This window comes from Ictalurus punctatus, chromosome 22 (genome assembly GCF_001660625.3).
Source record: "Ictalurus punctatus breed USDA103 chromosome 22, Coco_2.0, whole genome shotgun sequence".
NCBI classification, from domain to species: domain Eukaryota; kingdom Metazoa; phylum Chordata; class Actinopteri; order Siluriformes; family Ictaluridae; genus Ictalurus; species Ictalurus punctatus.
In genome coordinates, this window is record NC_030437.2 from 6,812,211 (window position 1) to 6,835,634 (window position 23,424).

At 39.6% G+C, this 23,424-nt stretch overlaps 1 protein-coding gene across 2 annotated transcripts in view; it reads right to left on the bottom strand.

Annotated features, from left to right (window-relative positions):
- rasgrf2b (Ras protein-specific guanine nucleotide-releasing factor 2b) overlaps positions 1–23,424 on the bottom strand; it is a 77,427-nt gene that overhangs the window by 23,878 nt on the left and 30,125 nt on the right. The window contains exons 3-15 of one of the 2 annotated variants that reach the window (XM_017451234.3): positions 23,119–23,266; positions 15,374–15,463; positions 14,483–14,736; positions 14,173–14,252; positions 12,444–12,637; positions 12,145–12,254; positions 11,855–11,973; positions 7,635–7,795; positions 6,043–6,109; positions 5,324–5,460; positions 4,393–4,475; positions 3,807–4,055; positions 981–1,073 (exon numbers count right to left, since the gene is read on the bottom strand). In XM_017451234.3, the coding sequence (XP_017306723.1) occupies positions 981–1,073; positions 3,807–4,055; positions 4,393–4,475; positions 5,324–5,460; positions 6,043–6,109; positions 7,635–7,795; positions 11,855–11,973; positions 12,145–12,254; positions 12,444–12,637; positions 14,173–14,252; positions 14,483–14,736; positions 15,374–15,463; positions 23,119–23,266 (1,785 nt within the window). The remainder of the gene's footprint in view (positions 1–980; positions 1,074–3,806; positions 4,056–4,392; positions 4,476–5,323; positions 5,461–6,042; positions 6,110–7,634; positions 7,796–11,854; positions 11,974–12,144; positions 12,255–12,443; positions 12,638–14,172; positions 14,253–14,482; positions 14,737–15,373; positions 15,464–23,118; positions 23,267–23,424) is intronic. The other variant, XM_047149872.2, reaches the window with a different exon arrangement.

The following is a 23,424-nucleotide window of genomic DNA, read 5'->3' on the forward strand; positions in this document are numbered from 1 at the left end:
AATGAAAAGAAATAAGGATCATGGTGCTGAAAAACAAGAGGACTGTCTGGCAGACATGGATTAAGTGAAGACATTTTCAGCGAAAAACACCATCGATTGTGTGATTTAAAGATTCCGCTTTTGTTCAGAAAAAAAGGCCTGCTAAATCTCAGGGATTGCTGAGGAGTATATTTGGGTTTATTTTATGAAAGTAATAAAAGCACACATGATTGAAATGATACCCCATAAGATAATAGAAAGAACAGGCTACAGACACTAACCAGTGGCCATATTTACAAAAATTAGCTAACACTAAGTGACACTAAAAGTTCTCAGCTAAGAGTTGCTCTTTAAAACCTTTTCATGAAACTGCTAAATTCATACACGCACAGAAATAATCCCAATGCATGATATCATACAATGAAACCGTTGCAGATTTCATGCATTACAACTTTCTTGCAAATTCAGTACAATTACACTTCCTATGTAGCAGACTGCATGGCTTTGCAGTTTCAGAATACTTCCATGTTCCTTTTACTATTTTTTTTTATTATTGTAATATGACAGCGTGTCATGGGATTTTATTCATTTTTCATTTACCGTGTAAACCAATCAGCCGATCACTGTTGATATGCGGTCGTAAAAAATACTATCCTCGGTAGTAATGACTGGTTTGCTGATAGCATTCTGGAGAGGGCATTTCTTGTTTCACGTAAAACTTTACTTGCAGATGATGTCTGCAGGTCATCTGCTGTTTCCATGTAGCCGAGAGAGATGTGTAATACTTTCCCTCATAACATCGAGAGAGATGTGCAAGCTTTGCTCTCCAGCTGTGCTGCGTTAATAGGTGACTGACCTTACAACTTCACAATCAGTGAAATACAACCGCAATCACCATCATACTTCTTGTATAACTTCTATCTATCATTGGATTGTAGTAAGAGCAGGCTAGAGAAAGAGAGAGAGAGAGAGAGAGAGAGAGGTGCTATATGTTATGTTACTTTGATTGGTCCATGGCTATCTTCCTCATCTTCAAGCTGTAATCTGGACAGAAGGATGTGATAGACAAGCGATCGAATGAAGGATACTGGATCCTGTATGACAGCAGATTATGAGAGGTCAATGAGGGACATGACACACAACAACAAAAACACTGCACAAATGACAACCTAATATCAAACTGTAATCTTTAAAATATGCACAATAAAAAAAAACACCTTTAAATGAAGCTTTATCAAGAATTGTAGCAATGAGCAGAATTATTAGTTCTTTGTCAGATTTTCCCAGTAGTGTCAAAATCGTAAACTAAGAAAGAGTTTATATTGCCTAATTCCTTATCTATGTGACGATAATGAATTCGGTGAGGCTGGTAGAGGTTCTGATGGTTTTAAGAAGTATATAACGATTCGACGTGTAATGACGTAAAAACTGATTCGCACAGACTCACCCAACTGTATTACTGTAAGTGTGAAATCGCCTATTTATATGAAGTGAGGTTATAATAACAGTGAACTTCCACAAAACAACATTGTATGGAATGGAACAAACAACAAAACACTGCACGAATGACAACTGAGATCAGACAGGGATTTTCATGAACAGTTTTTAGTCTTCCCAGTCATCAACTAAACAGAGGAAATAGAGAACAGGGATAGATAATGCACTGGTGCCTTAAATCAGAATGGAAACCGTACGCAAGATTCATACTAGAATAAAGTTTGGGGTTTTTTTTTGTATAGTAAATTTGAGTAGCGTTTGCATACAACTTCTATAACAGATACTTTCAAGCAGAGCATTACGTGCTACAAACACTATTACACAACATAAAAAGAGTAATTAGTCAATTATTTGTTTGGTTAATGTCTTAGATGACTTTAAAACAATAAACTGTTTTCAGCCTTCAGTAGTTTATCGAACGTCGCGAAATACCAAGTACTTTAATTTAATATTCGCTTGATTAACATTGTTTAGCTTCGCATAATTTATGTTTAGTGCGTTTATGAACATTTCGTAACATTTATTCATTTCATTTTTAGTTTTGGGCTGAATAAACATCAGCCAAAGCAAGTGGATTTCATATTTCATTACTATTTTAATACATTTGTTAATTTACTCGGTAATTGATCCGTTCTGAAGCGCATGGTTAGTTTTTGTTAACGAATGCAGTTAACAATGTTAATTAAGGGAGACTTGATGCAAAGCATTGTCACTTCACACTTCTACACACTTCTTTGTGTGTTTGTTACTGAACAAACCTGGCCTACCGTGTTTAAAATTCTTTAGCATATATTTATACGACAGAACGCTCCAGTAAACGAATTTGATCGGGATTGTGTTAATATTTAGTGTAACTGCACTGGTACATGTTACTGCGCGTATCACTCCACTTGTCTGTGTTCGCTACAGAAAAATCCAATTCAAGCAATAGTTTGCAAGATTGAAACTGCTACTACACTTACTACAGGCTGTCAGTCGGTCTGTATGTTGCATGGCAACACGCAAGGCTCTATATCCAGCTGTGACCTATGGCCGAATCACAGCCCTGCTGATATTCAGTACAACATGACTCTTGCTTGTGCAATAGTACTAAATCATCTGATCTACCAGCTGTACCAGTGTAGCATTTCAGTGTGATTTTTTCCCAGCACAATATACATTCAATCCGTAACTGATTTCAATCCATCAGTGATTTTTCTTCCGTCGAGCTCAGAAGTTTACATACACCTTGTAGAATCTGCCAAATGTTCATAATAAGAGGGATCATAAAAATTGCATGTTGTTTTTTATTTAGCTCTGCCCTGAATCAGCTATTTCACATAACAGATGTTTACATGTAGTCCACAAGACACAATAATAACTGAATTTACACAAAAGTTTACACATTCTCAAGTCTTAATACTGTGTGTCGTTACCTGGACGATCAGAGACTGTGTTTATGTTTTGTGATATTTGTTCACGAGTCCCTTGTTTGTCCTGAGCAGTTAAATTGCCCAGTGTTCTTCAGAAAAATCCTCCAGGTCCTGCACATTCTTTGCTTTTCCAGCATCTCCTGCAGATTTGACCCCTTTCCAACAGCGACTATAAGATGTCGAGGTCCATCTTTTGACACTGAGGACGACCGAGAGACTCGTACACGACTATTACACAAGGTGCGAACATTCACTGATGCTCAAGAAGGCAACCCGATAAACTTGTTATTAACTTGGTGCAAACTTTTATACAGGATGAGCAGTGTAAACTGTTATTATTTTGTCTTCTGCAAAACATGTAAATATCTTATTTACCTTCTGAAGGGTGGTACTAAAGTAAAAAAAAAAAAATCTAAATAATGAATAAACAAAGTAAAGAATGTGCAGGACCTGGAGGATTTTTCTGAAGAACAGTGGGCAGTTTAACTGCTCAGGACAAACAAGGGACTCGTGAAGAACTCTCACAAAACATAAACGCAGTCTCTGATCATCCAGGTAACGACACACGGGATTAATAATCAAGTGTGTGTAAACTTATGAACTGGTTCATTTGTGTAAATTGAGTTATTATTGTGTCTCATGGACTATATGTAAACATTTGAAATCGCTTATTAAGGGCAGAACTAAATAAATAAATAAAAAAAACGCAATTTTTATGATCCTTGTTTTAAAAATTATGAACATAAGTATGTAAATTTATGACCTCAAGTATGCTTCCTGCTGTTAATCAAAAGCTGTACAACCTCTTCCCTCTGCTCCAGAAGAAAAAGAAAAAAAAAAAGAAAAAAAAAGAAAAGCAAAAGTAAGCAGTCGGGATCTTCTGCTTGTACAAGCCAGGCTGCTGTCAGACTAAATCACCTGACTGGAATGGAGGTGAAGGGCTTCTTATAGATGTCCGCCAGCTTGTCCATGACCACAGCAGCGGAGGTAAAGATGCGATACGTGTGCAGGAAGGTGTTAAGGAAGTCGATAGATAGGAAGCGCAGGTCTGTCAGCCTCTCCAGCAGCCGCTCAACGCTGGCATAGCGGATCTGGGGAACCTTGCAGGAGTTGAGCGTCTTGCTGAAGCAAATGTCAACATCGTCTTTATGGAGACGCGCATCAGATCTGATGAAGAGCATACATCAAAGCAGCCTCATGAGCCAAAGCCAGCGTGTACTCGGAGATGCGATGAAATGGGAAAAATGTGGTGTTGGAGTTACATGTAATTAGTTCATGAATTTAATGGGGGGGCGGAAACATTTTCACTAAGGACTGACATTCAGAAACACACACACACACACACAGTGATAATGATCAGCTGAAAGTAAATACACAGAAACGCCACAAAGGCAGGGGCAGGACAAGTGCCTAAAAGCAGGCAGCACACACGAATACACTAATACACACATACACACACAGACAAATAACATGTACAAGACTGAAAACGCATATCGTGCCTTACTTGATCATGTGCGGCACAGTGACTTTGGAGTTCTCTTCAAACACACTGGTCATCAGGCCATTACAGCGGATATTATCAATACACTGCACGTCACACAAAAGGTACAAGAAGAAAACTTTACTACTTTGTACTACCCTGGGCTGAAGTCATTAAACAAATTGACATTGTAAAATAACTCGGAGTTTAATTAAATTTACACAGGGGCAGAGAACACAATGAGCCAGTGAACCCCAGTGAGCGTCTCCAATGAAGTCATCTCTCTGTGGCATGTGTGAAATTTACACTAAAACCTTTTCGGTTTTATTCTGAGGATTACTTTTGCCTGCAGTGCATTGAAGTTTGGCTGACATTACTGCCTTTCTAAGGCTAAAGGCAGGATCTTCTTGTTTTTGCCATGGCATTTTGTCATTAGAATTGATTAAAAGCTTACCATTATCCCTTCTACAACTCTATAGTTAATGATTTAGAGTACAGACGAGTGCCAATCGAGTGGTCTCCTCCAGGATGACTCCGCCCCAATCAATAGTGCAAGAGGTTAGACTGAATGGTTTGATGAGGATGAAAATGATGTAATATCATTATGCTATAGCCGTGAACAGTCAGCAGATCTCAACCCAGTTATACCTAAAACAGCAATTTTCTCAGTTTCATTCTAAGAGCAGTTGCTGCCTTCTGCCTTATTGCAGTGCAGATGATAATACAATTGCATAATTCGTTCACAGTTTCAGTTTTACGGGCACTATTTTATGATTTCCCTGCTCAAACTTACGCAGTTTGCCTCATTGTTGGAACTGAGAAGTGCTAAATAAGTATTAAATAATAGGTATAGCTGAAGTGTTGCATAACCGTGAATAATTTATTACTAAGTGCTGAATGGATAAAAAGCAAATATAACCGCTTAAGTATAGAATTTTTCACTCGGTTCTTTTACCTGGCTGATGTCGCTGGTCCAGGCTGCCTTCTCCTGGCGTGATGGAGCCAGAAGCACCACTGTAAATGCAGGAGTGTCTGCAGGTTCCACCACGATCTTAAAGTCCAGATGGCCAAACACCTGCCCTGAGGTCTTAGCTAAGAGTCAAACACACACCAGCTCACATATGGATATCCATTCAATGCCACGCAGGCAATTGAATCAAATAGGATCCATTTGTGTAAATTTTGTATCGCAAGAATGTTTCATGTATATAAAATTACATTATATTGATGACCACTTGAAGCTTCTTTACAAATATAAGCAAACATAATAGTCATTGTAAAGCTTCTAGTTTACTCAGGCATCTAGATTATTTTGGTTACTTTGAATCTCCAAATGAACCACAAGCATATCTTGTGGCCAACCTACTGGACAAACAATGGCATCCACCATGAACTCGATGAAATTATTCTCATTAACTATGACAGGAACATCACTGGACGGTCATAAAGCATTCAAATGGGCATTCCAGCCCGACCTTCAGAGGAGCTAATGGATCTGCATGATGATAGCATTGATCCATGTGACATTTACAAGCGCTACGTTGAGCTCCATCTTTAGACCTGCTTTTGGCAGTTAATTAACCTGTGACAAAATATGGAATGTATTAGCAGCTTTGTGTCATCAAGCCACGTGGGTTTGAGGAGGAGAGTTAATGGGCCGAAAGGAGGACTCACAGTCTTCATCATTGGCGTCGGGTTCCTCGATGAGGGTGCACTCGATCAGGGATAGTACGCCACCTTGCTGCAATGATTACAGGATGTCATTAAATATGAATATTACTGCCCTCAATGTGCATGTGTCCATATGTCAATGGAATTGGATCAGCATGAATCAGTATGAGGAATAATAATATTATCACCTCTTGAAAAATTTTATTATTTTTTTTAAATACAAAGGCTGTATTTTTAAAAAAAAATGAATAAATAATATTATTTTTAGATCATTAATTGCATGATTACAAAAGATGAAGCATAAAATGCATTAGGAAATCCTTAATAGTGTGGAAGCGTGAAGAAATTTCTAAAGATTCTGAAGCATGTGGCCAGAAAAGTGTACAGTAAATATCAAACAATACTTGGACCACAAGTGGAAAATCTAATGACAAAATAATATTCCATTGACAAAAGACTATTTAAAAAAAAAAAAAAAAAAAAAAAAAAAAAAAGTCATACTTTTCCAGGTCTGGAAGTGAGTGTTCTTGTTCAGATCATTTTTATTTATTTCTTGTAACAGAAAAAAAACTCCCAACCTTGTTATAGCATACACAGAATATGTAATTACAAAAAGCAAAGGCATAAAAATAGATGGTAGACATAATAATACATAAAAATATAGAAAAATACCAGACAACATCAACAAAAAAATGACATGGCTGAAGTGTCAATTTGAACAGAAAAAAAATAATAAAATGTAGAAATTCATAGAGTCAAGACAATAACATACCAATAATAAATCATTTAATAATTTAAATGTCAAATGATGCATAACAATATTTGATCCAAATGAGAGTATTTTAAGAAGCTATCATTAGAATTTCCCAGATTCGATGTTGGTTTCGAATGGTCACGTGACTTCATTTGAAAGAGTTATATAAATGAAATAATTCACACTCTGACAGGTCTAAAAATGTCCTGCAAACAAAAACAACCGACTGTGTAGCCACTGTTTCAGAATGTAAAACTGGGAAACTACAATTACTGTACAATTAGAGAAAATAACAACCTCTTGTGTGCTATCAGTGTTTCAGAGGTCAGCATTGCTTATCATTTTCAACGTCCTAGCAATTTAAAATGAGCTCTGCTCCACAAAGACTCTCCCATTTTTCTCCACTGTGACTGCCGTTTCATTTGCCTCCAGTCATAATAATAACGTCTCGGAATTCACAGTTAAAGCTGAAACAGCAGATTTGCCAGTTGTGGTGTTATTTAAATTTGAAATGGAGAAATGGTGGAAGAGAATAAGACTGTGTGAGAGTGTGGGGTGGGGGTGGGGGGGACATGTATGGAGAGGCTTGTCATATGTGTTTTACATCACTCACATGAGAATCAGAATAATCAAGCAACTGCTGCTCCATTTTAGACGGACAGGTTAACATGCTAAATGCTAAGGTAAGCTTCCTAATCATAACTGACCTTTCATTCACATAAATCTAAACGGACAGGCAGAACACTGGACAGCTGTTTAAATTTACATAACTGTTGAGCCTGTACATGAAACAGAGACGTGTGTGTGTGTGTGTCTGCACGGGCATGTGTGCTTGACTCACTTTGAGCAGGTGCAGCTTGCCTCCTGAGCTACGGGTACAGATGAGGAAATGCTTGGTGAACAGGAAGCACTGCCTGTCTCCTTCTTTCTTCAGAGAGAGAGAACCCAGTCGTACCTTGCTGAGCTTCCCCCTCTCCACTGAGGGGAGCTGGATCAAAGAGCCTGAGACAGAACAGGAGAGATAGAGAGTCAGTGAGCATGAGGTAGCAAAATAAATAAATAAATAATGCATCCTCTGTTTGCTCTTCCAAACACAAAGCTCAGAAACACACACTATATGAACTCTGCATTTGTACCTAAGCCCTATAAAGGACGATGTGTTTTTCTAGAAAATTTTTATTTTCATAACCATCGTTAAAAAAGGGGGGGATGGGGGGTGGGAAGGCAACCTATCCGTTTACATCCATCTTTTAATATTTGTGAAGCACTCTGGGTCAACACACTTCGGGACCAGGCTTGGACCTGTGACCATGGGTCACAATGTTATGCTGATCTGTCTCCCTTTCTTTTCAGGGTGAAACATTCAGGCACAAAGTCATGTGCATCTGTTTCATCGTAATGTCCCTTAGCTAGCAAACGTTAATGTTTTTATCCTCCTTGGATGCTAAAAGTGGTCGACAGTGACATTGACAAACTATGGCAATGGATTAATCTAGTCATTCTAGTCAAAGCAACTGTCACGCACATACATATACTGCACGCCTACTGCTTCAGTCCACTCAGGAGGAATATGTAACATCTTCTAGAAATACTGGTAGCTTAGAAGAAATACTAAAAATGACTGAATGAAGGGGTGACAGGGAAATCCCATCCATCCACCATGAGTTCATACGAGCTCTGAACACTTAACAGTACACATAACATTTAATGGTGTAAAGATGACGACAGCAGCAGCAGGCAGATATGCGGTAGCGTGGGACAACCATTCACATGGTGAAAGTCTGACATTTTCCACTATATACAGTAGCTCTGAAAACTACAGGTCTTCCCGAACTGAAATATGTTTCTCTTTTGGATGTATTTCAACTGGTTACTCCCAAACGTGAACAGGAAGAAAACTGCATTTGAATATTCCCTTCTGACTACACTGAATGGTGTTCCCAGCGTGGCGATCACGGTGCGTGTCCGTATTTTTATACGTGCTGTTGTTTTGGCTTCAGTCCTGTTTTGAATTGGTTTATTTCCTAAATGTGTGAACCTGTTCTTAGTTCTGCCCTTGATTAAAATAACTAGTTATACCCTTCTGTTGCTTTTATCTAAATACTTATATACGTTTCTAAAGCTGTATCTCCTGGTTCGTGATTTCCGATATTTCCGACTCTTTCTGAATCTCTATAAGGATTCATTTTGACTTCTGGTGTTCTGAACCCTTCTATGAACCTTGATAACAATTTGTGGATTAGCCTTAATAAAGAGCACTCTTATATAACCTTGTATACACACTCATGTCCTGCCCCTGACCATATGTTACAGCACCAATGCCCTGATTGTTAAAACCAACTTCTGTTTATTGATTTAATATTTAATTAATTTTCAAAAATGAACATGACTTTATCTATCTCATACCTGCCTAGAACTGCTTTTATAGCCAGGATTTTTTTTTTTTAAACCTAACTCCTTTGCAGAGAGCCTAAGCAAGACTGAAATGTTAATTAAAAACATTTCTAATTCATAATTTTGTTGAGATATATTTATGCTTCCGTAAAGAAGATTTTAAAGTATGTAACAGGCAGAAAAAGAAAAAAAAACAACTCTTGGTCAGAACCTGATTTTCAGTCATTTTTGGCGGTTTGCCACGGTGACTTCTGATGAGTTTTCCCAGACTGCCACACAATTATATGCTCTAGTTTGGGCCACACTACTTAGTGCATAGAATGTAGTTTGGGACACTACCCTGAATTGTGCATGTGTACCATCAGTTTAAACTTTGTAATGTTGAAGAACATAGCATAACCAACATGATTAAAATAAATAAATAAAATAAAATAAAATTCAGCGAGTAGTTCACAATAGCTTTTTCCAACAGAGACGGCAAAATTCCCCAAATCTTACAGCCTGTGGCTTTGAGCAATTGTATTTGACTAGTATGACCTTAAGGGGATTTTCTCTGCATCAAAGTATAAGTGAAAATCAATTACTCTTAATTACAATTCTGTGAAAAAGCTCATACTTTTTACTCCTTACATTTCCACGTAGACCTTCCAAGCACTCACTACAATCTCAATTTGTATGGATACCACAACCAATCATCTTTGCTCACTTGTTCAAACAAGTGAATATATCTTTGGATTTCATAGAAATGAAGGCGTAAGAAAAGCTAACCTAAAGCTAACCTTCACGACTTTTCATACAGAGTCGAAATCAGAAGGTTCCAACTGTTTTAGCAAAGTGAACCGGACCACAGTGCATAACTTCTTTGATGGACCTGTATGTGGGCAGTGAAGAGGATGAGGCAGGCGTCTGTGTCACAGCGAGGCATTTACAGGACATTCTAAATAAAATGAAATAAAGTTCTTTGTCGGTCCTCACGATCCGTCAGTCTTTTAAACTTGTTTGAATCTGACGTGCTGTGGAGGGGAGCTGTATTTGTATGCGTGTGTGCTTTGAATTTTCGGTCATTGAGGTCTTAACTGTGGTTGATGGTGAAACCTAAGCAGCCTGTCAGTTGCTAGAAAAATGGACAGGAAGGTAAGAGATCAATGGTGCTTTTGCAAAGTCTCTGCCATCTAAACCCTGTTCCTCTTGAATGAGAAGACAGAAGAAAGATAAGATAAGAAAGCTCACCAATTCTGTAAAAGCTTCCCATGATCATAGCATGGACCATTAACGAAGCACCTGCGGGGTTCCGAATCTGACTTCTAAACACTAACATGTCTGCACTGAGCATGATTTGTGGGTGGAGATGGACCATGACCATATGCTTACGAGAGAGCCAGTAAGCGCATATTTGGAGATGTGTAAGATGGTGTGCTTGGTTGTCCTGAAAAGCCCCTTCTGTGACAAGCATCTGTTATAAATTACAAGAAATCCTGCAAAACATCAAGCGATGTTCTCTTCCGGGCATAGAGCAATCATGTTCAGTGTGTATAAAACCACTCAGAGTAAACGAGGCAAAAAATATATAGATAATTTTTTAGCAATTAGAACATTTGTACTGTACCTGTACTGAACCCTAAGATTATAATGTGCAATGTATAAAAATGATTGAAGCTGTTCTTAAATGGGTGAGTAAGTAAAAGTGTCTCTGAAACTGAAAAGAAGTGCAACTGATGTCCTGCAATTGATGTGGAGCTCAAAAAGGATGTTATCAGGACATATACACACACACACACACACGATAGCACATTTCTCACAGTAAAACATGGTGGGATACGAGGCATTAATCACCTTTACTATCTCACGGCAAAAACGCTTTCTTATCTTGACCACTCAGGGTGAATGCAAATCCAATATTTATCTTATTCTATCTTTCTTCTAACAGACAGCAAAGAATGGTTAAATCTCAAAAACACCCTCAGTAAACAGGTTGAAGCTGTAATCGGATCCTCTGTGGAAGTGGAGCTACATTTATTATAATTAACACTGTATTTTATCTTCTTTTTTTTTAAAACTTCACATACATTTATTCACTATACCAGGCATGCTTAGTTCACTCTCAGTGGGTCTTATTTATCAAGCTGGATACGAGCAGATTTTTTCGTAAACTGTTCGAAAGAGCATTTACACAAATGTGGTATTCATGGAGATCTTACTAGTTCCGAAAAAGGGCTACTGAGTTATAAGGAGATTCACTAACGTGAACCTCGACTGATTGGCTTTTTAAAAAAAAAAAAATACTCTCAAGATTTTGATCTTTTCAGGTGCTCTCACAGTGCTTGATAATATTTTTTATTGGTGTAGATGAGAGTCAAAATATCTTTCACGTCTGTCTCTGATAAATGCCTTTTCTATCACTGTTTGGGCCTCGTTTTGGAAATGGGGTGTGGATGATCGATTTACAGCAGTGCATCTGTCGTATCTCATGATTAAGATTTACTCCAAGATTAACTCCAATTCCTCACAAAGAGCTGTTCAGAGAACTTTAACAACCCATTTTTACTCCCAGCTTTTAACTAGATGTTTTCAGGCTTACATAGACTGCTAAGAATCTTTACGCATATGAGCCGGCCTTAAAGTTCAGTGAAGGTTCACGGCAGGGTCTCGTTGGCGAACGGAGCTCACCTTGTCTCACAAACGTCTGACTGGTGTCGAGGAGGATGTCACAACCTTCTACAATCATGCGCTCGATAGCCAGGTTCTTGCGGATGTTCTCCGTGTCACTCACCTCATCGTGCATGACCCTGAACACACAAAGACACGAAGCTTTTACTGTCTTGACTTCGATCTGTCTGTGAGCATTGACATGCAGATTCAATTCAGACAGCTCGTTAGTAAACATATCAAAACTCAACTTCTCTTCAGCATTCATTCGAGTGACAGCCTGAAGAAACTTCATGTCTATAAAACATTACCTGGACAGCTCTTCAAGCTTCGACTTGGCAAACTCCAGACTCTTCCGCTCTACATGCTCGTGCGGCGTATGAGCCAAGAGTTCATGTAGAGATATAATATAGCGTGGGATCTGTAGAAAAACGGTGTGAAAAGAATGAGCACGTTTGTGAACGTTGTTGTAAAGTGCAAAAAGGATAACTAATACAGATGTTTAAGAAACGTGTTTACATTAAATCAGTCAATAAAATGGCTTACAATCATGCATAAAAAAAGGTTTGCTTTGTTCTGGGATTGTACAGTACAGGAGGGTTGGTCATACCTGAAACATGGGATATGTGAGGAAGGTTTCTAGCATCCTTCCCTCACACGCAGCATTGGACTCGTATTGTTTCAGCAGCTTGTCAAAATCCCTGTTCTGTTTACAGTTCGCTAAAACCTGCAGGCTGTACTGGTGGTTCCGTACAAACTCCTGGTAGATGTTCAGCATAGGCAGCAAAATGTCGAAGAGATCAGCTAAAAGGAGGGATAACAGTGTCAGGCACTTTAACAGTGAGACAGGTTTAGCTAGATTTAATTGCTTTAAATTCCTCATTGATGTGCACTGCTGAGAGAAAAAGGTTCTTACTCTCCACTGGCTTCTGGGTAAAAAGAAAGAATTTATCACCAACATGACAATTTATCTACAAAATTAATTCCAAACATTTGTGGAAATCTATCAAAATCAATAGAAAAGGAGTTCAAAAAGAACCAACAGCAATCAATATTGTCATCATCCTTTTGTTTGAAATGTGTTAAATTTAGATTTTGACCATTTTTGTTACTGAACATGCAAAAAAAACAAAAAAAAAACAAATACATATGACGCCTAACAGACGATTCAGTTAACAGGGAATGTCACCAGAACACATAACAGAAGGTTTAAGGTCAGTCCATCTCAAGTGGTCCAGTGCAGGTTGCTTGACCATTTTTAATTTCCCTCTTTCTTTCTTTTTTTTTTTTTTTTAGTGATTACCTCTATGTATTAGCATTGCAAAGCACCATTAAAATGTTTATTATTATTATTATTATTTACTTAGTTTAACTATGACGGCCATCTTTGTGTCATGGCACACAATAACTTTAGGTTAAACAGCTGTTTATATCAGTCTCAATATCTCTGCTCAGGATGGTCCTAGCTGCTTGGAACAAAAACTGATCTCTAGAGCACATTACAAGGTACATTGACATATATAAACATTTTGTTCCTTAGATTTAGAACTATGGGAAGGGTTTGAGTCTCAGTCTTCATTTTTTAGGGGCTTCCTAGGTAATGTAATAAAGGTAGTGTGTGTGCAGAGTATTTTATGGGGCAGAGAAAGTGAAATGTTTTCAAATTCCCTTCATCTTTGGGTTGAATATCTCTAGTGGGGGACCAGATACAAACCTGAAATTTTCACAGAAACAAGTCCTCAATAGTAGCATTCTGCTGTAACAAAAAAATTTAGTTTGAGATTCCACTAGGAATCTCAGGAGCTTTGGCTAGCAGAAATCTTTATAGAAAAACTTTATTCATGCAAAGTTTATATATATATATATATATATATATATATATATATATATATATATATATATATATATATATATAAACATACATTTTGCCAATCTAAAATTTCCTTGCAATCTTAAAAGAGTAAGTTATTTTCATTTTGTGGGTGTGCCAAATCCACCTAACTGACGTAATTGAAAAAGAACTGGTGCCTAATCTGAGGCCATAAAACAAGCCAACGTTTTATTTGCAGGTTTGGAGAACACTTATCTTGGCCTTCAGAGCTGGAATGATGAGACAACGTTTTGTGCGGATTTCATTGTTGAGAGTGTGTGTGTCTGTAGACGGTGAGATAGCGGGAAATCAGACGTCACTGACTGTGTTTAACTAAGGCGTCGTGCATCAATAGAGACAGCTCGTCCTTGATGTCTGCCTGTCAGCTCGCTATGCGTCTTTTGCTGAGGATGACAGTAAAATGCAGCAATCAGGCTCTGAATAGAGAAGCTGAATGGCGGTTGCTTACCTAAAACCAGTGTGGGCCAGTTCGCTATCCTTGCCTTCAAGCCTTGGTGGAATATCTCGTGCAAAAACATGATTGTTTCACTAAAGGGAAAAAAGACCAAATGAACACAGTAGTCAAGAGAAAAGAAGGAAAAATGGTTCAAATCTAACATTGATGCTCATCAGTGTGCTCTTTTTATTCATTGAATATAGTATTTGTACTGGAGAAATCTTCAAAAAACTAATGAATGATGTGCTATATAATTTCCCACCTGTCTGACTAACTAAACTTCTTATAGAACCTTCACACGAACACGCACACACACACAAACCTGTTGAGGAAGATGCTGCTGACGTCATCATGGCTAATGGGAGGTTTTTTAGAGCTAGCAGCCATGCGGAGTGGCCTGAGGAAGCAGTTCACCAGGATCGACAGCTGGTGGACATACTCGGTCTCAGCCTCCACCATGTTAAAGACAATCTGGTTTCTCTTCCTCATGCTCTCGGCATGAGGAGAGCAGATGTAGTCCTGAACAATGATCTTCCACTTCCTCCGACACAGCCAGCCTCGCATGAAACTCTGGACCTAGAGGAGAGGTAACATGGGTGAGTTGCTAAGCAAATAAAAGCTTACAACTCAAAAACATGATGATCATCATATTAGATACTATTTCAAGCTAGGGAAAATGCAGAATGGGAAAAAGCCAGTTTAATATAGGATGTCAGACTCGTAGTTGGTGCAGTTAAAAGTTTTCCCCCAGTTTTCTTCAGAGTTTTGGTCTTGGACAATTCGCCAAGCTCACGGATGTCCACAACTGACTAGTGTCGCTGTGATTTGCTCTTTTGGACTCTAGGCAATGGACTGGTTGTGGCATCATCAGGATTTGAACTCCTGATCTCTGGATGATCTAATGTGAACACTTTTCTGTTAATAAAAAGCTATCCTCTGTGATGTTGACATAATGTTTTCCAAATTAAATGGTGCTCTGAACAGGCTAAAAAGTGTTGGAATCTTTCCAAAACTAACGATGAAAAAAAGAGAGTCCATTTCTAGGACGGCTTTATAATTCAATGCTGGCAACAGTTATACTGTTTTTAGCCAATTTTGAATGAGATGTTTATGTATAAGGTGATGTGTTGGTACAGCATTTTTCACTGCTTTGGGAAGGTGTTAAGTAGCATGATTGCGAGTTTTGCCTAGGGTGCCTGATGGAGCCTGCTACCTTTTTAATCTTCTTGATGTCTGGATCGTCTTCCTCTTGGTTCACTTGGTAAGGCCGCATCCTCTCCTTGGTTTTGTTCAAGGCTACAATCTTCAAGAACATTCAGACAAAAAGGTATTATGATAAAATACCACTAGCAAAATGAAAAACTCTCGATAGTCATATAGTACACATAGCCCAAAGGAACACTCGAGTTTAATACATCTATTCTCTATGCATGCATCTGTAACATGAGCTATTACATATTCATCCGTCCATTCGTTCATCTTCATCAACTGCTTCATCCTGGTCAGGGTTGTGGTGGATCCAGAGCCTATCCCAGGGACACTAAGTGTGAGGTGGGAATACACTCTACATGGGATGTCCACACAGGGCACCAGGCCACCAATTAGTCACACAACTCTTTCGAACCTCATCCACCTTCTGACATGGGTGGAGGGAGGAAACCAGGCAGCCCTGAGGAAACCCATGGAAAGAACATGCAAAACTCAGAGCTAAGAACTGAACTGGGAAACCTAGAACTGTAAGGCATGTAAGAAATAGCAATCTCTGTCTGAAAAGTGAGTTTTGATCTGGTGTGATATCAATTCAAACTCCCCAGGTCCCACGCCCCTGTGCCGTAAACCTGATACAGCTGATGTCCCAATCATTACAGTCCCAAAGAAAGATTCTCACATCTTGAACAAACCATAGAATGGGAACAGAAGTCGATCAAAGAGAATCATCTCCAGTCAAAAGGATACAAGACGTTGTAAAAGTTTTAGGTCCTCATAGTTCAATCTGTCAGGCTTTTCACATGTGCTTTGATATTGCAGTTATTGAAATAAAGACATCCACCTATATTAAACAAGTTCTAAGATGTCCTTTTCCCCCTTAGAGATGGCAATGCTACCTGTTGCACCACTGTACCAATCCTGAGCAATTACTACAAACAAGAATTTCAGCCCGTTTCTGAGAAGGAAAACAGAAAACCAGTTTCCTTGCGACTCCTTGGAAATAAAAGACATAGGAAAGTTTTTAAATTACAACACTCCATGCAGCTGTTAGGGTTATAACGGAGCCCGGAATTTGAATTCAATACAATATGTGATACAGTGGTGTCAATACATGACACATTTTTGATAAATATGGGTTGCCTGAAAACGTGTTTTAGGTTTCCACTTTCAATTGATTAAAACATTCAACATTATAAAAGTGTTTGTGTGATCCATTCAGACTCCAAGCAGCATCTAACAAAGCTAAAAGGTGTGCGTTTTGTGTACAGCAAAATGAAACATATCTGATTAAACTTCAGCTCTCTGGCCTGGTTTTCACTGTTGTGCAGGGTTGCCACGTCTCAGCAAAATGGCCACCCCAACTATTTCTCAAAAATCTGAAAATACTCAAAAACAATTGGGCATTCAACTCTGCTGGTGTAATTCTCAAGGGGTTTGTTTCTCCTCTATACCGAGTGATCTCATATCTGTAGCTATAAGCTTTCCAATCATTGTGGTAATTTCTTTAACCCAGACTGAATTTGGCCAGAAATGTCTTGAAGCAGGAGCAGAGACAGTGTCTCTTTGTGTTTTTTGTCCAAGTTATGTTTCCCCACATGCATTCTTTGTTTGAATCCATATTGTTACACTCCTATTGACTATATAGCATAAAACTGAAAACAACAACCATTATATTCTAACAATATAGCGCTTACTATGTTGTGAGTTTTATCCAACTTTCCAACAGTGCAGCAATATTGTTAAAAGTAATTTCAGTTACTTGGGCTTTATATAATCATACGCGTACCTTCAGATCCACTACTTCAGTAACAAATAAAGACAAACTCTCTGCTATAACAATGAAGCAACATGTCTGAAAGGACAAATTATATGGATTCATCTCTTAAATGAATTAACCATGTTCGACTGTAGAATTCAGGAAAGCAGTGTATAATATATGTTGCATGTACTCACTCCCAAAACAACTGCCATTAGATTTCTAATACAAATAATTTCAAGAAAATTACTGTCAGTGGTAATCACCCAAGCTACAGATACACTAGATGGCTAGGATACTGGGGTATTTGTTTAATCACAGTTGGAGAATCAGCATTGAAAAAAAAATGTGGATGACTAATCTATTTTATAAATTTTTTATCGATAATGATTTGATCAGATTGGTATACAGTCAGATAACAGTCAGCCTCAAACACATATTCCGTTAGTTGAGTCAGGAAAATGGGTCACTAAGAGGATGTGTGGATGCTCTTACAGCAGATAACCATCTCACTTCCTCTTCATGGACAATCTCCATTCTTCACTCAGCAGCCTGCATCAAACGCCACCTCACTGTGCCTTTACCACCTCTTTAATCTATATGCAAATTATGCTTTAAATGCCCTTTAGGTCATTGTTAATGAGTGTGATTCATGGATATTGGCCAAACACACTTATAGATAATGACTTGCTGCTGAAGCACAAGGTAAACTGAATGACGTCATCCGAATGAAGAACAGTAGATGGGTGTTTGGGTATTAAAACAAGCTTAAAGAAAAATCTGTTACGTTTTTTGTGTTAAATTTAAATTTGTTAAAGAGTTAGTAGCAGAAAGTGAAAAAATATAATTTCTGTATATAGAGTTCTATGTTTATAATCTCCAAGTAAGAGACGTTACAACTGCACAGTCACTAGTCTTGAATACAGTTCAGTTTGATTGTGATTTTTATTTAGCTTTTTTACCTTTATTGAGTATCAATCATTTGCTTGAATGTAAAACACATTTATATTTATGGCACTGGGCAGACGCTCTTATCCAGAGCGACTTACAAAAGTGCTTTAAAGTCTGCATCAATAAATACATCCTCATCCTGGTTCACTAGGTTAGGGTGCATGTAGAGAGTACAATCAGTCTAAAAACCCTGTTGACTCATGTCTTCCGTGTAATCTGAAAGTTGACGGGTCCGACTGAGCTGTGCTAAAGGATCGGAGGGAGCGTGGTGCATTGTGGGGTGTGAAAAGTTATTTAAGGTAGGTGGGTGCTGGTCCATTTTTGGCTTTCTAGGTAAGCATCAGTGTTTTGAATCTAATGTGGGCAGCTACAGGAAGCGAGTGGAGGAAGTGTGGCAATGGGGTGGTGTGGGAGAACTTGGGAAGGTCAAAAAGAAGTCGTGCAGCTGCCTTTTGGATAGGATGCATTGGTCGAATAGCGCTCCGAGGCAGACCTACCAGGAGCAAGTTGCAGTGGTCCTTGTCTCGAAATGACAAGGAACTGAACAAGTACCTGCGTGGCCTCTCTGGATAGCAATGGACGAATCCTTCTGATGTGAAGGAGGAATCGGCATGAGTGTGCCAGTTTAACAGTGTGAGACAAGAAGGACAATTGCTTGTCCATGGTTACCCCATGTTTGTCTGCAGTGACCGATGGTGAGATCTTAGAGTTGTCCATGGAGATCACAAGATTCTGAGATAGGGATGCATCTCCTGGGATGAAGAACCGTCCAGTTTTTCTGGCATTAAATTTCAGCAGATGAGCTGCCATCCTTAATGAGATGTCTGCCAGATAAGCTGAAATCTGAGCAGATACATGAGAGTCTAAGGGAAGAAAGGCGAGAATAAGTTGCGTGTCATCCAGATAGCAGTGGTGTAAAAAAAAATATATGACCTCCGGAAACCGGAGTACCCGGAGGAAACCCCCGCAGCACGGGGAGGACATGCAAACTCCGCACACACACAGGGCCACGGTGGGAATCGAACCCCCGGCCCTGGAGGTGTGAGGCGAATGTGCTAACCACTAAGCCACTGTTATTAAATGTACGTGTTATTATATTTTTATATATGGCCCTTTAGCACAAAAATGATTGCAATAAACGACAAAAACATTACATTTTACAGTGAAACTAAAGTTGCATTTCTGATGCTATGCTAGGATCATGTTCCTCTGAGAGAAATTCTTCAGCACAACATGCAGCACTTGGAAAGGCCCAGCAGTGCACTGCAGTATGACTCTAAACACTCCATCGGTTAAGTGATGCATTATGCATTAAGCATTATGGTGCTTTTAGTGAACTGAACCCACAGTATGTACACTGTCGTGAACAAGAGTTGTTTACCATGATGCAGAATAAAACTGTAATTGCTCTACACACTATGAATTGATATATGTATATTAAAGATCACTTGGTATCTCTGCCAGAAACCAAAAACCATATGCAGAGCCTGATGAACTATGATAAAAGCTTTGTCATCAATCAGCTGAACTTCAAAAGCAACTTCCACCTTTTACTCCTCACAGCAAGAGGGAGATTCAACATGATTAAAGGAATACTACAGCCATTTGCAATCGGAGCTATATCTGTAGCATCTGTAATGCTCTGGTCTGGTTTCTCTGCTCTGAAAAAAAGAATGGAACCTGTTTGCATCCATCCATTTTCCACCCCGCTTATTCTGCACAGGGTTGCAGGGCGCCACCAACCCAATCAGTCTACAGCACATGTCCTTGGACTGGGGGAGGAAACCCCCGAAGCACAGAGGGAACATGCAAACTACATGCACACAGGGCAGAGGCAGGAATCGAACCCCCAACCAAATGTGCGAGGCACTTTTGACCCCCAAGGCAAACATGCTAACCACTAAGCCACCGTGCCCTCGGTGTTTGCATTTAACTCACTTATAATCCAAGTGCACATGTATTATACTGTAGAATGATTTCATGAATTCATTCGAAGGAAACTGTCTGCATTTTTGCTGGAACTACGTTTTCAGAAAGAAAACATTTAAGTTTTGCCCATGAAAACCTTTATCTGGTATTGCTCCAGTGTTTCGAACTTAAATAAGCCTACATAAAAACACTTTTGTTTAGTTACACATCCGTTCATATCCGACTCATACGAAGACCCTTATTTTTACAGTGTAACAGCTGTAGTTTTGAATTTGTATTCTGTTTTCTTCCATGATGTATACTGTTATTGACTGAAATTCACAACGGCCCTTAAGATTTACATTATAGGTCAGTTTTGGTAAACAGGTGTGGCAGCGGGGACATGGCTGGGCATCAGGTGTGGACGGAAAGGAGGATTACTTATGTGTGTTTCTTTGCACTTTCATTGACTGCTATGAGTCAGAGAGAGAGAGTGGAATAGCTGGCGAAGCTTGTCCTGCACGCACGCGCACACACGCACAAACACACACACAGCATGATCTTAACCTTGAACGAGGCGAAAGCCATGAGCCAGTGATGGCCCCTTTTGGCTTGTATTTCTATTAGTTTGTTTCTTTTGCTGTTGTTGTTGAGTTTTTGAAAAGGCGCTGAAAAGCTGAAAAGTCTGGATTCCCAGCAGAGGTAACAACCTTGCCTGGGCTTTGACCACGTTCTGACGGATATAGGATGTTCCCACCATGGAGAGAGAGAGAAATTGGGGGAGACATGGGGAAACGATAGAGAGGTGGTGAGGGAGGGGAGAAACAACAGTGTGATCACCGGATCCAAGGTGTCAGTTTCAGGGCCCTGGCACCCCAGGAACGGGGGGAGCTGGAACTGGGGGAGGAGAAGGGAGAGGGAGGGAGAGAGAGAGGGAGAATGGAGATGACTGGACCAGGGGCCACGGCCAGGTGATCCTCTGCTGATGCAATGCAAGACCGCCCTCTTGATGACTGGAAATTCCAGCTGTGTCCCTGGCAGTGGCTGCTGGGAAGCAAGCTGGGCTTCCCCCAATAGCAAGGGGAGGAGTCAGAGAGCCCATTTATCCCAAGCAGCTGCAGCATGCTTTAGAAGCTCAATGAAGGTCTCTGGATCATTGGAGGAGGCCAGCATCGTGAGTGTCACGTGTGGCAAGGTGGCAGGGTACACAGCTGGAGATGTGGTGGACTGCAGCAGCTTTTGGAGTGGCCACCGGCTCACGGCCTGCTCCCGGAGCACAGCTCAAAGCACAGCTGCTGCTCATTGTGGAGGTCGAGAAGCAATTAGTGTTGTGTTTGGTGAAGGCTGGCAAGGGACCTTAGGATGTCACTGAGTGGGGAGGCTTCCATGGCAGCGTCTGAGTCCTGCATGATTCCGGGTTTTGGCACCACTGTAGAACCCAGTGTGCATGGCTGCGGAGGAAGACTCAGGAGGCAGATGGAGTTTCAGCAAAGCTCCGAGCTCACTCATATTTCAGCAGCTTTTCAGCACTGTTAAAAAAACAACAAAAGCCAACAGAAATGCAACCCAGGAGCTCTGTCTCGACTGTAGCTCGTGCCATGTTCAAGGTTAAGATCATGCACCGTCCGTCCGTATGTGTGTGTGTGTGTGCGCGCTCTACAAAATGTGAAAGCACAAAGAAACACAAGAAGGCTTGCAGTACTAAGACACAGCTCATGCATTACCTGCAAGTTCAGCCTGCTTCCTCTCCCTCCATAGCTGATGCTCGACCACGCCCCTGCTGCTACAACAGGTTTTCAATACAAAGAAATGTGTTCACTATTTCATCTTTGGTAATTCTGGACTGTTCCTTTAAGGCCACGCTAGCAAATGCTCTGCTGATCACTGCAGGATCCGCAGCAGCACATTTCAAGTTCCAATCCAAGCTAAGGTCTGTAGTTAGGGAACCTAGAAACTTGCTAATTTCGAAAATAAAAACATCTACACTGTTTTTCTCTCGCACTGACACGTAACACCTAACTGGGTGACAAACTAATCGCATGCCACTTTTACACTTCCTGTCACGAAGTAGCAATAATAACCTTAACAATGTACACACCGTAAGAATTCCATCGCAAATGCCACAGGTTTTTATTTTTTAGTTTTTGGGGGGGTCGCGGGGGGGTGGGGACCGACTCCATCAATTGTATCATACCGAGTTAAGCACTGACATTTGCTCAGCAGTGCGCAATAATAGCTTACTGGTCCTATACAAATAATTACACTGAATTTCTGTCCCTCTGGTGACTAAACTAATCTACAGGGAAGGTTAATTCCCTGGTAAAATATAATGGGACTTGAAGAGTTGAATAGCCAAGGCATTTTTCCACATTGCGATGCAGTGAATCTCAGCAAGACAGCAGATTTCCAGCAGAGGAGAAAATGCTTTACACTCTTCTAAGCTAATATCACACAACCCATTTATTTTCTATTTCCTAATGAAAAAGTAGGAATTACATATTATATATATATATTATATGTAAATATTTTTGTTATGTAAATAACAAAAGATCAGATTGTGCAAGTCTGCAACATTTTTACATTAATGTATCGGTTATAATGTATCGTTTCTATAGTAACAAGTTGTGCTGAATGTGCTGTTATTGGAAAATAAACAACTCTGGGGTGTAACAGTATAATTCTGCTTTGCCATATCACACACTCCACCGAGTCATTGATCATTTACCTATAAAAGCATGTCCCATTGTGTTTTATTCATTATTTTGTGCAGCCTTCAATGATACTGGTACCACAACCTTCACCAGGAGAAGCAGACTGAAAATAATTAAAGAAAATGAAGGAACGATTATCGGTCTTGCAAAGCCCATTATTATAGTTAAACAATATATTGTGCATATTATGCCCCTCCCCCTTACCCCTTTTCTATCCACAGAACAGTTTACCATGTATTAACTGACTGAGTCCCAATTAAATGAATCATCACTCGTCTTTAGCGTCATTTCACAAAACAGGAAAACCCCACACAAAAAGACAACATCGTCAAGAAATCACCTGTTAAAACATAAACCAGCTGTGAATTACCACACGCTGAATGTAAAACATATGCTATAATGAGTCACTGAAAACATAACTACCTCTGATTTGAGTCTCTCAATCTCGGTGTCCTGGTCCTCCAGCTGGGTGCGCAGCTGATTGGCTGCCACCTTCTCCGTCTCCACAATCTGCACCAGGTGGATGTATTTCTGCATGAGCACTTCCCGCTCGATGATAATGTCTGAATAGCTGGGAGGCCAAGAAAGAGAATGCTACTCAGTATTAATCACTTAAATGAGCTACTATTAAAATTACCCAACTGAAGTCTATTAAAGAAGCAGTGTGTAATTTTTAAAGCCCTAAAGGACGACTTCTGTATGGGACTTCATTTCCTTCTACCTCCACTC